The sequence below is a fragment of the Phytophthora sojae genome (assembly GCF_000149755.1).
Source record: "Phytophthora sojae unplaced genomic scaffold PHYSOscaffold_4, whole genome shotgun sequence".
Lineage (NCBI taxonomy): Eukaryota > Oomycota > Peronosporomycetes > Peronosporales > Peronosporaceae > Phytophthora > Phytophthora sojae.
In genome coordinates this window covers 840,312-853,660 of record NW_009258118.1, presented here as the reverse complement: position 1 = coordinate 853,660, position 13,349 = coordinate 840,312, and the positions used below count along the sequence as shown (strand labels likewise).

The 13,349-nt window shown below is 44.6% G+C and overlaps 4 protein-coding genes across 4 annotated transcripts; 2 read left to right on the top strand and 2 right to left on the bottom strand.

The window, feature by feature from the left end:
- Nucleotides 1-809: 809 nt before the first annotated feature.
- Nucleotides 810-1,211, bottom strand: PHYSODRAFT_438156 (hypothetical protein; the record flags this gene model as incomplete). The annotated part of the gene is made up of 1 exon (XM_009527477.1): nucleotides 810-1,211. A coding segment is annotated over one exon (402 nt), but the record flags the coding sequence as incomplete, so codon positions are not given.
- A 1,409-nt stretch (nucleotides 1,212-2,620) lies between these two features.
- Nucleotides 2,621-2,944, top strand: PHYSODRAFT_498322 (hypothetical protein; the record flags this gene model as incomplete). Its single annotated transcript, XM_009527476.1, has 1 exon — nucleotides 2,621-2,944. One exon carries the CDS (start codon nucleotides 2,621-2,623, stop codon nucleotides 2,942-2,944), a length of 324 nt encoding a protein of 107 aa, XP_009525771.1.
- A 1,678-nt stretch (nucleotides 2,945-4,622) lies between these two features.
- On the bottom strand, nucleotides 4,623-5,306 carry PHYSODRAFT_498563 (hypothetical protein; the record flags this gene model as incomplete). The annotated part of the gene is made up of 1 exon (XM_009527475.1): nucleotides 4,623-5,306. One exon carries the CDS (start codon nucleotides 5,304-5,306, stop codon nucleotides 4,623-4,625), a length of 684 nt encoding a protein of 227 aa, XP_009525770.1.
- Nucleotides 5,307-5,340: 34 nt separating this feature from the next.
- On the top strand, nucleotides 5,341-5,577 carry PHYSODRAFT_433762 (hypothetical protein; the record flags this gene model as incomplete). Its single annotated transcript, XM_009527474.1, has 1 exon — nucleotides 5,341-5,577. A coding segment is annotated over one exon (237 nt), but the record flags the coding sequence as incomplete, so codon positions are not given.
- Nucleotides 5,578-13,349: the final 7,772 nt, after the last annotated feature.

Here is a 13,349-nt window from a genome sequence, read left to right as displayed (position 1 = left end):
GACGTGTTGGAGCGGTTAATCATTGCGAAAGATCGACGGAGAGGGGGTGAAAGGGACACTTCTACTATATGCATAGAAACAACAGCTGTATTTCGCCATGTGGGCTTACCACAGCTCGTGACATCCGTCCTCTGTACACTGTTGTACACTTTAGTAGTAGGTCGCGGCACATTACGCCGGCAGTTTTTTATTTTCATAATTTCTTACCGTAATTTACCTCCGAGAACGGTGCTAGAACGATCTTTGTGGATAGTCGTCCGTTTTACCTACACGACCTCTCAACCACCTCAGAGCTCGAGGAGGCGTCCGTTAGCCAGCGACCAGACGCGCGACCCTGTAGTTGTGCAGAATCGCACATGCGAGGGTAAGATGAAACTCCCAATAATTACTGGCACATTACGACGTCATTTTTCAGAATTATTTTTTTTTCAAAAAAATTAAGAGGCTATGTATATAGATACCCACACATAGAACATGACGATCGAACTATCGTTCGGAGAATACAAAGGTCAATCCATTGAGGATGTATTCAAGAATGATCCTGGATACTGTCGTTGGATTCACAACCAACCCAATCTCAACATTAGCGAGGAAATGAAAATCTTTCTTCACTCAAGATTCCTCAATAACGATGACTCCAATATGATGACGTGGGGGTAAGAATCGAGGCAAATCTTTACAGCAGATCAGTAAATTGGATCCAGGCTACCAGGCTATCTCGATTGGCTAAGAAAAAGTCAATTCGTGATTGACAAGTGTCCAAAGCTACTCAAGGAACTGAACTAAAAAATATCTCTTTTTTTTACTTACGCTGTAGTGAAGTCTAGAACCTCTCCGGTTAGTCTATCGAACGTTAGTTCCTCTTCGCTAATTACGAGGATCAGCATATTCACACCTTGGCATCCGGCGTTCGTACCTTGGATCTGAATAGCCTGAGGTACATCGCGCTCAGTCAGGCGACTGACATCGGCAATAAGCATGCGGTTTGTGAGCGACCACGTCTGATAGTCAAGTAGACCATTTACGAGCTCAGGGGTTAGATCTCCGTTAATCGCTGAAATCTTAGCAATTTCGTTGGTAAAGTGGTGGAAATCATAGTCATGACTGATATCGAACACCTGAGTCGAGCCAATACGAACGTTAAAGTTGCGAATCGACGACCCGGGCTGAAGCGTGTATGGAGAGCTATCGAAGGGGCTCTGGAACTGCTGAACAGTAGCAGAAGCAAAGTTGTTTGTCTGTTCCGCGAATGGTAAAAGCACAACATATTTCGCGTTTTTAACACTTGCCGATAGCTGTAAATCGAAAGAAGCATTTAGTTGAGTCGAGGACTTATCAATACCAGCACGCTGGTAAAACCACTGTGCGTAGCAATCATTGTAGCGAACCTTCTTAACCGGCTTAGAGATAATAGCTTGAGGGTTCTCAAGATGAACGAAAGGGGCATACAAACGAGCAGTAGTAAAAGGCATGTATGTACCATCGATGGTAGGTTCAAGAGCATTTACAACCGCTCCCCAAACAACACCAAAGCCAGCAGATGCGGCAAGCACACCATTCATCAGATTACCGGTAGCAGAAGCGGCAATCATGACCGGACAACTATTACCAGACGATAGAGTAGTAGAGGTTAGCGACATACCCTTTGAAGCATCTACCGCGACTACAGACGTTCCCTGATTCACACGGAAACGCAGGCGAATTTGAGGGTTAGCCATCAAGTCAAGCTCACGGAAGATAGGATGCAGATCGGTGAGCTTAATCTTAAGCATGTAGTTCCACGTTCCCATGATTGCGTTAGCAGCAGTACCGCCAGCTACGAAAGCTCTGGTTAGAAATGGTAGTCGATGCAACAGCACCACCTACCGACGGCCACGAGCTGGAGAAGTCAGCGCCAGCCGTAGGAGGATTCGATAGAAAGCGCTTAACGAAACCATCATTAGGAATAGCTGCACCACCAGGAGGAGCCGAGACAGCAAAGGAAGACGAGAATGCCATGGTGTTTGAATATCCATCACCACTGGTAGATGCGGATCCAGAACTGCATGATACCGACTGAGCAGCATCAGGGTACAAGAACGATTCAGCTCCGTGCTTTTCAACGTACTGAGGGCTGTAGCCAGTCTGAGCACGAACGTTGTTCCAAAAGAGCTTGTAGTCAGCCATAGAGACGATAGTCTTCCGTTGAGTTCCAGACTCAGACTATCAATAACGTTCTAATTTCCGCATTTTAGAGTAGCACATAGACGATTGGCAGCGGCAGTTTGAGCAGTGCCACCATTCTTCATTGAGACCTTGTAGGGAAGCATAATGTAGGCATCACGAAGGCTTGCGAAGCCCTCGGAACCGTTAAGCTGAGCCGTAGCATCGATAGTGATGACACCATTCTGGTACGAACCCTGATTTAGGTCAATAACGTGCGGTACACGCTTGCTCGAAGATACCTTGATCTCCGGGTCGCTCTTAAGCGAGCTCTGGTACAGGTACTGATCGGATAGTTGAGTTTCGCTCATCGTTGAATCTATATGGATCCTAATATAGTTTGATAAAATTAAATATTATGTCGCACCTCATCAAGCCAATCACCTCAGATCATGATCTCATCGAACTCGCTGAGAAAATGAACGTTCAACTCGATAATATATTTGAATCAAATGAGATAAAGTCCCATCTCCCCAAGAAAGGGTCATTTCTGATTCTACTTCGCCCTCCTAATCTTGAGGTAGGACACTGGACGGCGGTTCATAATGGTGAATTCTTCGATAGTATGGGGGAAGGACCACCAAAGAAGTATGGTATCGATCGATACAACACCAAGCAATATCAAGGAACCTATGGAGACTACTGTGGACCATTCTGTGTCCTATGGCTATATTCGAAGCAATACCGTAAGCCAGATGTATTCAAAACAATGAAAGATCTAAATTTGACAATTCTGGAATAAATTTAATTCAACGTATACAGTAATCATATATCGCGAATTAACAATCTCCAGTGATATTCCTGCGCGGAAGCTTACCAAAGCTTTCAAGACTGGTAAGCTCAGCCTCACCTCAAGCGAACTAAAGGGTAGTGGTTCAGTCATCCATCTCCACCCTGCTTCGTTTGAAAAACAGCGTCCAGCGGTGTCAGACTCGACATTACCAAGCACGACGTGAAGAAGGGCTACAAAAGGCTCAAGGAGGCTCTATCTGGTCCAACGTATGGGGAGGGATCAAGTCTGCATACAAATTTGCTAAGTATTCAGGTCTACTATCCAGAGCCGTTGATGCGGCGGTTCCTGCTTTAGCTACTTATGCTGGTCAGCCAACGGCTGCTGTTCCAGCCAGAGCTGCAATCAAGTCCCTAACCGGCATTGGTATTTATGATTCCGATAGCGACAAGGAAGGAGGTCGCGTATCCATGGCTGACGTAAAGAAGGCTGCAAAGAATGCTCTTGCATACACGAAGCGCAAGGGGGTCATCACCGACGCAGTCGATGCTGGAGAGAAGTTCCTACTATCAAAAGCTACCAAGCCGGAACATGAGGATCTAATCAGATCTGTGCGAAAGGAGGTTCGTCGCCGCTATGGTGTAGGCGTAGCAAAGAAACGTCCAGCGAAGGGTTCGCCAGAGATGAAGGCTAAGATGGCTGCGCTCAGGCACGTCGTAAGACTGGTGGTTCGTTTACGTTGTAGCCGCCCTAAACAAAATACTCTGGATGTCTTTTTTTTTTACGAATCAGATCATGATGGATACCGACGTATCTCTGAAAATCACTTTTTTATCATTTTGGTTATAGATACTGAGTGTAATACTAGCTCGAGCGCCATTATGACAGTTCATCCACGCATACTGACTCGGTTTGTATGAAATGACCTTTCCAATAGCGGCATCACCTCTATCAAAAGCACTGACAATATTACCAGAAGCCACGTATTCGTTTTTGATCAGATCGCAACGAACGATGTAGGAACTGGTCGGTGAATCTGAGGAATGATGTTCGATAGCTGAGCACTTGCAACAGTAGCTGATGTGGAGGGGTATGTACCCGCTGTGAGACCAACTACTTTACCGAATTCAGCATTATCGATGATCAGTCGAGGAACGCGAGTAGTAGTCGGCAATCCAGTACCACCAGAGGAGTATAAACCGGAGGTAGGTCTGGTCCATGGTCCACCGGTAGTTGGTAGAGTTGTAGGCGTAGGAGAGAAATCCAGCTGACAAGCGTAATAGACACTGTTAGCACTCATTTTGATATAGAATACGTTATTCCCCGACGGATCGATTAGATACGCCCCAGCATTGACAAGAGCAGTCTGAATGCTTCGGTTGATATCGTCATACGAATAAATACCATCAGGGAGGGATACACTGATTGTGGATGTAGTTGCAGCGGTAGGTACTTCGATTTTGAACGTTGTGTTCTGAAATTGCATTGAATCAATGTTATACTCGCTGTTATACATCGAAATCGATTGAATGGCACATACTACATCGCGGAAGTCAGCCGCCGATCCGGGAAAGGAGTATTTCCAGGTTGAATTGGTTCCATCTTGTATCAGATTGGTGCTGTCGAGTTTGATAAAGCTGGACATATTGATTATATGTTTGTAGGCATATTTTTGTTTGATAAATTGGAACTAGTCCTCGATACGAATCGGTCTATCGAAGTTATACCTGATCTGACCCTTGACCGAATCAATGAAGAGCATTTGGCCCTTTCGCTCCGTGGCTTTGTTGTAATAATAGACGATTGAACGCTCATCTACTCCCTTGATATTAAAATCTTTCACAACCATCTGGAGGTCTCGCTTAGAATTAGCTTTCAGGATCGCTACGTACTCTGAGTTCAATCTGATCATCTTGTCCGTTGCGAAGTAGGTGTGGGTCAAGAAGATGGTTGATAGCTTGAAGTGGCGCCCTCTAGTGAAGTAATGTGAGAACAAATTTTTCTGAAGAAGCTTATCGTTGCTGTAGTCATCGATGATGACGAGCTCAGGCTTATGGGAATTAATTGGTGTATGACGTACCCGTTCATCACTCGGAGGCGAGTCAGGGTCGGTGAATGTGATAAAGCCATCAAGCTTATCACGAAGATACTCATATAACACCTGGTGAGGATTACGAGCAATGATCGTTAGATGAGCAAATACGTGAGGAGAATGCTTGAGGATGAACATACATAAGTTGCTCTTCCCTGAGAACGATGGCCCCAGAACCACCATTCTAAACAGCGCTTTGATGTCAAGTGCTGGAATATCACCCATAGAGGCGCTTTTGAATTTTTTAGGGATTGAAGCTCCAAAATCTGGAATACCGCTCATGATTATCGTCTAAACTATATAGGATCAAACAAAGATGAGTTCAGGTTTTTCTTATCCTAGCCCGATATTCACATCGCCGATTTATAATCCGGCATTCTTTCTCCAATTGGATGCCAGCTGGTTTCTAACGTATGACTATGCTCAGGCACTTTATCTGAACAAGTATGACTATCGCTTGACGTACATTACCGGTGTCTCTCAAGGCGTAGCATCACCTGGTGTAGCGCTTGTCCCTGGAAGTGGTGGGAACATCAGCGGTCTTGGAGCACTAAGCTGTAGTAGCCTAACTGTTAATGGTGCTTCCGTTTCAGGCGTACCAACGTATGTAGCTGATATTACTCCAGGTACTGCCGCTATCAACAAAGCTCTGGTGCTTGGTGCATCAGGTGAAATTGCTACTATTAGTAGTTTGACGGCAACGTCGATTACTGGCACGCTGCAGACAGCGGCTCAGCCTAATATTACTAGCTTAGGCACGCTATCGTCCCTCACCGTGAGTGGAAACATATCTGGTACATTGGCAACTGCTGCTCAGACCAACGTAACTAGTGTAGGGACACTCTCGTCGCTCACCGTGAGCTGAAACATCAATGGAACGCTAGCGACGGCTGCTCAACCAAATATCACCAGCTTAGGTACGCTTACTGGATTGACTATCGGAGGCAGTTTAACCTTTACTGGTGCAAGTCGATCCATTACAGGTCTTAGCTCGCTAACTGCAACTAACATTACTGGTACGCTACAGACTGCTGCTCAGCCTAATATAACATCGTTAAGTACTCTAACCGCTGTAAATTGCTCGGGTAATGTATCGGGTACGCTAACAACAGCTGCTCAGCCCAACATTACCAGCCTAGGAACCCTGAGCTCGCTCACAGCGACGTCGATAACAGGAACGCTACAAACCGCTGCTCAGCCTAATATTACTAGTCTAGGTACGCTTAGCAATCTAACCCTTAGCGCTGGTGGAACCGGCTTATTCATTCCGAATCTGAAATTGGGATGGAGTCAGTTCTTGGATAAATTTCAATCATGCTTACTTTCTCAATGTTATCGAAGGGGGCGCTTCAGCCAGTAGCGTTGTCGTTCTCAATAGTACGAAAGATTACTCTGGCATTCGCGATCTAACCATATCACGAAACTTTATAGCTTCGACTTCAATATCATCGCCTACGATCACATGTGATACGATTAGTAAGTCAGGTACTCAAACTATGAATGCAACGACCTTGAATATCAATCCTACTACGCTTCAACTCAGGGGAGATACTCTCAATGCTACAGGTGCGGAGCTGAACAAGCTTGCTGGATGCACAGCATCTACCGTTGAGCTGAACTATCTAGATCTTACCACCGGAGCAGGAACTGCAGAAGCATCAAAGGCTCTTGTACTAGACTCTAATAGTAGCATCTCATCAGGTATCTCATCTCTAACGTCAACCAAACTGATATCCACTACTTCTACCCAATGTCAGATTGCGGCCGGGACATCATTTACATCAACAACGCGTGCCTCTGATTTTAATCTCATGATTCGTAATCAAAGCAATACGGTTGGCGCTCAGGCCGGATTATCGTTCACGATTGAAGGTACTAGTGATATGACAACGTACACCCCTAGCGTTGATCTATATTGTACTAGAACCGCTACGAGTCTTCAATATTCAATGGCTGATTTTGCAATCAGTACACGGTCAGGAGCTAATGCATTATCACCAATGACTGAACGTATGAGAATCACTCAAGCAGGATACATTCGCTTTGGATCAGCTACCAGTACTGCAAAAATAGATATAGTTTCGAGCGCGAATTTACTAAGCGGGTCTTGGCAACGCGCAATGCGTATAGCCAACGATGCTACTACTCCAATCGAATTTGAAATTCAGGTATACAACGATGTCGCGGGAGGAAGTAGTGGTGTAGCTCTAGGCACCACTACGAGCGACCCGCTAAGGTTCATGGTTGGAAACACAACTCAAGCTTATCTAAACAGCTCAGGAAGACTGGGTGTTGGTATGAGTACGTGGTCGCCAGAAGCAACCATTCACTCAGGCGGAGAGGCATGGGCGAATAATTTCATGCACGTAAAGGGAGGCGGCGATGGATTTGCTAGGTATCGATTCAATTGGTCTCAGACTGACTATCCAGCGATTGGTACTGATTCAACCGTAGGAGCTATCAGGTTGGGAAAATGGGATGCTAATTACGTGGACAGCCTATGTCCCGGTGCGTGGAGGAAGCTATACCAATGCAAGCGATGAGAGGTTGAAGGCGGACATTGTAGACTGTCCCTATGGTTTGGCAAGCCTTATGAGAATGAGACCGAGAAAATTCAGGATGGTTCAAGAGCAGACTATCCATGTTGGCTATATCGCGCAGGAGCTGTATAAGGTCATACCAGAAGCAGTAGATATCGGAGCAAACGATGAGCTTAATCCGGATGGGTTTCCAGTGAATCCATGGGGAATCGATCTCGCCAGTTTAACCTCGGTACTGTGTAAATCTATCCAAGAACAGCAAGGCCAAATCAATAATCTCAAAGCTGAACTCAATGAGTTGAGAACGATTATGTCTGAGTAAATATAGAATGGTATCTGTCAAACCCAGTTCGTGGCGAAGACCGCTTGCCCTCAGACTACTAACGCTAATGTCGTTGATACTGATCAACTACAATGTGATCGAATTGTCGAATTCCACGAGAGGGTTATAGATGGTATTGGCTCAGGGATAATTTTGCACCGATAAATATAGAGCAGATCTTGAGTACTTCGTTGTAATAGAGTATCATGGGCTGCGGACCAAGTAAAACGATCAAAAAGAACCTGACTAACCCTGAAACTGGCCAAGTCATCGGTTCAATAAAGATGCACGCTGGAGTGGTTTCGATAGGGAATAATGCATATATCCCAATGTACAACGTACATAGTGGCAAGAATGCTGTCATGGCTATCGATATCGGAGATAAAAAAAATCAGACTCTATCGAGAGAAGAAAACAGACGTAGATATCTGAGTATATCCGCTCTGCTCTATAGAGCAAATATCTTCACAGACTTTGACTTTTTTTTGGCTGGTAAGCCCAGACTCGGCCGCCTTCCGTTTGGGTAGATGCGTCCACCTTCTTGGTCGACTTGTCGAGGTCAGTAGCCCACACAGCGGCTTGGGTCTTCTGGGGACGATCATGAATGATGAGGTTCTTCATGATAGCATTCAACTCAGCGACGTTGAGGTCGCTATTGTCACCATAGCTGCCTCCGGAACTGGATATAATGCGCGAGTTGAAGAAGAACATGGTTTTATAATAAACGGGAGATAATATCTTTGAACTCTTTATCATCAATCAGTCGATTGCTGTACATATCCACCGTGAGAGACTTGAGCTGCTTGATGATACTGGGGTTGTCATTTCCGAGTTGTAGCTCTCCTTTTAGCTTATCGTATTCAGCCCTAAGCGTATCTAGAGGATCCTCTAACTTATCGTGGAAGCTGTATTGGAGATGAGTAATCAATAGAACCTCCTTGAACAGTTTCTTATCTTCAACGCTGAGCTTATCGTAAGCGGATTGATCGATACGGTTCTTATAGACAAGTGCCTTGATCATGGCTTGGAGGCTATCACTGATTTCCCACTTAGGACCACATTTACGCCGATTCGCCTGAACGGTCACGAGCTTTTTAGCATCAAGGTCGGGGATACGAATATACTTGCTTCCGATCTGCTTGTATGTGTAGGCTGTAATCCTTGGATCACATTGAGATTGTAGGTACGGCCTCGGCGAACTACACCTTCCAGCGGGGTAACACCTGCACCGCGCAATCCTCGACCTTGAAGCTTTCGTTTAACGCCACTGCCGGATACCTCGCTTGCCTCGGCGTATCGCTTAGCCTTCGTTTGATATATCGATTTTGTCGCCTTCATAGCTGATGTAGCTGCCTTCAACAGCGATCTCGCTGCTTTTGAGTTATTCCCTCTAACAGCCTCTTTTGCTTCTTCATAGCGTTTCTGAGCCCCACCGTATGTCTGAAAAGCTGCTTCTGACTCATCATGAAGCTCTTGCAAGCTGTCATCGTATTCATACTCTTCAACGCTTTGCTATCTAATATCGTGTACAGACTTTAGAATAGCCTCATTCAATACTTCAAGATTAGCATCCAGGTTTTTACGTCTTTTCTTATCAAGCTCCTTTTCTTCAAGTATCTTAGCTGCTTCTTCATCGCTCGATGGGAAGGGGTATTCAACCTCATTAAGATAGCGGTCCAAGTCCTCAACCTCGTTGAGTAGGGACGAAAAGGTATCCATCCACATGATATTCTTCATTAGCCCCTTCCAAGCTACACAACTCACCTGCTTGTGTGCTTTGTTTTTACGATTTAACATATTTAGGGGTCTAGACCCCGATGGCTCCCCAAAGTAGTATGATGGATGGGACTTAACAACACCGTTGATTTTCACGATTGGTTGTAGCCGAAATGGAATATCAATACTATTAGCGTGCAACTGGCTGTAGTAATCAGTTAAGATATTCTTGGCGTCGTTATCAGCGTTTGATAGGCTTGGGTCCATGTCTTCATCAATACCACTCATTAACCCATGCTGAGCTTCACCATTAGCTGGGGTCAAATCATTTATGTGTTTGGTTTCATTGCTACCAACTAGTTCTAACTCGAGGCCCCTGGATTTAGTCATATTAATGAAAGATTGGAATGTCATTATCCAGTTCACTTTCTGAGTGATTGCTTGCTTCACACGATCGCTATCTTTCCCGTAAACGCTAATGCTATTGCCACTGATCGAAACATAGCCATCTTTGTCAATAAGAGAAGATTTTGCGGAACCATTAAGAATTGGTACAATCTTCTTTATCAATCCGTTAGATTCAAGGACTTCCCTACTTTTGCTAATTGTCCAAAATAATTTGAGCTTGCTGTCCATTTGGTCGGATCTTGTGGATGCTCCAGTATCGAACACAAAACTGTCGTCAAGTCTCTGCTTAGAGCGGTTTGAATAATCTCCTTCTGAGGCATTGATTCTTTTTCTTTTTGAGCCAATATTTTGCCAAACCTGGTATGGGCTATTTTTGTCCTCTTTACCCATCTCATTACGTCGCTCCTTCTCATTGACGTATGCGAGGAATCTGACATCATTAATTAATACCTCACAAATATGGTCATACGTCTCAGACCAATCAATGCTCGGAACTAGTATATATTTTCTCAGTTTAATACTGTACACCTTAGCATCCATCCCAATATAATACTTAGTGAGCTGCCGGCCGTTGGAAGCAATAGGGTGAATATTTAGTTCTGCAAGGATGGGGTAAACCTCAAAGATTTTAGCGACCGCTTCCTTTGACATTGTTTGATTTTTCATCTCAGCATTGCCTTCGTCGAACAAATCTTCTTCGACGGGCTTTTGCAGCAGTGGACTATCAGGGCCAACACCAGCATCTGTCATTCTTGCACTATTATCAACCCCAACATCAGTCATATCGGGGCTCACGTGCATCACTGGTTTTGGGCTTAGCAGTACTGGAATCATCAACGGACTGAGGCTTTGCAGTAGTCGATGCATCGTTCATTTCAGGTGTTGCATTAACTTCAGCATCTACCATTGTTGAGGACTCAGGGTTTTTTTGGGAGTTTTCAATATTCAGACTTTTTTTAACTCTTCCGGCGTAGCCTCGTCAGGGCCAACCGAAATATCAGACTGAGCGGATTGTGTTGATTTCTTTGGAACAGTAGTGATACCATTCGCGATATCGCTAGCCCATGATGCACCTTCGTACATAAGGCGCTTGGACTTGGCTTGACGAACTCGGCGCTCAGCTCGTTCGAGTAGATCCTGCCGCTTTTTCTCTCGTTGAGCGAGGGATGTAAAGTTGGGAAACATCGTCTAACTATATCATGGTAGTCATAAAAAACTATTAGCATCGATTAAATACATACTCACCAATAGCTTGGCATAACGGAGTCATGCCTAAATGGTTGGCACGTATGACAGATACGGTTTCGCTCATTGAGGAGATTGATGTATCGATCCTTGATGCAATGAAACGGCACACCAAATATCGTTTCTAACTGGTCGCGGTACTGTAGATTGCACACGGTTTTCCGGAAATTGGCTACTGGGTCTAAATCTCTGAGTTCATTTTTGATTCGACTAACCTCTTGAATTATCCACAGCTTTCTTCGGAGCTGTACAAGCTCACGTTGATTCTCTACGCAGTTGCAACACATTCTATATATGAAGTCATATATTTTTAAGCATTATTTTTGGAAAATAGATTGATAGATATAGATGAGTCAACGCTTACAGAGGATTGCTCTATTAAACTTATTTCGAAGCTAGTTCGACTCATTTTTTATCGACTTCCAGTACTCATTCTCTAAGGTTGATCTCTTGTTCTTATTGACTAATCTAAGATTATCTTGTGGCTCCCAGGAGTCAAGTTCATTACCGACCCACTGAACGAGATACTTGTACTTGCCGGATCGCAACTTTTTGTGGTCTAAGATCTTCTCCACCTCTAAAATATCACATCTGTTGATAGTAGCTTCAGATGTTTCTGCTTTAACAATTTTTAGATCGTTTGGCCCCTTGTAAAGAGTGTGTCCGTTTTTCGACTTGATTTGGATGCGGTAGCCATCAATACCTACCACCGAATACACAGCCTTAGGCCATCTTGCTGCTTCTTTATCAAATGTTTTCTTTTTTAAACGATACAAAACCTTTTCACCGACCTCGAACTCGTTTTCAATCCTCTCGGCTTCAGCCTGGTTGTGGACTAGTTCAGATTCAATTACCTTACCTTTAGCTTCGTTGGGGGTCATACCAATCGTCCGATGGGTCGTGCTATTGTAGTTCTCAATAACAGCAGCTATGAGCTTCTGGGTTAGTCGCTTTGGTTCGATTTTGACATCAGAGTTCTATTGAAGCGTTCAATTTTACCCATTTTGGCGTGATCTCCAGGCTCATTGTTGAAATGGTCAATTTTCTTAGTTTTGAATAATTTCTGAGCCTGTTGGTTCATGAATTCTGAACCATTATCGGTTGTGAGAATGTCAACCTTATGGAGGCGGACAAAAACCCTAATTGCTGCTAGTACGGTCGGGCCAGTTTTGTTGGTTAGTAGTTTTGCGTAGCCTAGGCGAGAGTTGATGTTGATCGCAGTCAAGATTGGTCTTTTCTCCCAAAACGCCAAGTCCATCTGCCACGAATTGGGGTTAGTCGATGCGATTTTGAACCCATCGTATCGCTTCTTCTGCTCCTGAAATCGCTGAATATCGCTCTGGTTTGAGTACCATTCCTTGACGATTTTCATCGTAATCTTCGGCTCCAGTTCTTTAGCCTTCTGGTATAAGGCTTGGGCACCCACATAGCCCGTTTTGGGGTCATAGTATAATTTGGACAACAGCTGATCCATCGCTCTATATGGTTATAAAACAAAAAAATCCCCTGCCAGGTAGTTGCTTATATGTCGAGCGGTTCGGTGGTGATACCATCCGCAAGTTCACGACGCTTGTCATAATAGTAGTTTAGAGCTGTTTTAGTCTGGGTGTACGTAATGATTGACTTACTCTCCTTACTGAGTCTAAACCCCTTGTTGGTGCCCTGTAGCGTGATGCGATCGCGAACAGCTGATTCAAAGCCATCTGGGTTGAGGACGTCGCCATTGCGGCCACCACTCTGCTGGACTCCCTTCGCTGAAACCTTGACCTTGTAAGATTCGTCTGGTAGGTAGCAAATGTAGTTCTTAGAGGACAATGATACCATAGCATCACCAGACCACTCATCCTTGAACAAACCTGGCGTTCGGCGATCAAACTGAGCCATCTCTTCGCTATAATCACGTGGGAACCACTCGTACTTATGCTGCTGAAAATGCTCACGAAGCTCGGGCTTGATACACTCAACGAATGGCTTCTCACAGCTGAACGCAATATAAGCCGAGTCTGTGTCCATTTCTTGGTACTGGAATTCCGAACGGTCGAAGTAGAAGTCAATGCAATCATAGTAGAATTGCAACATACGGAGCTTAGCGAG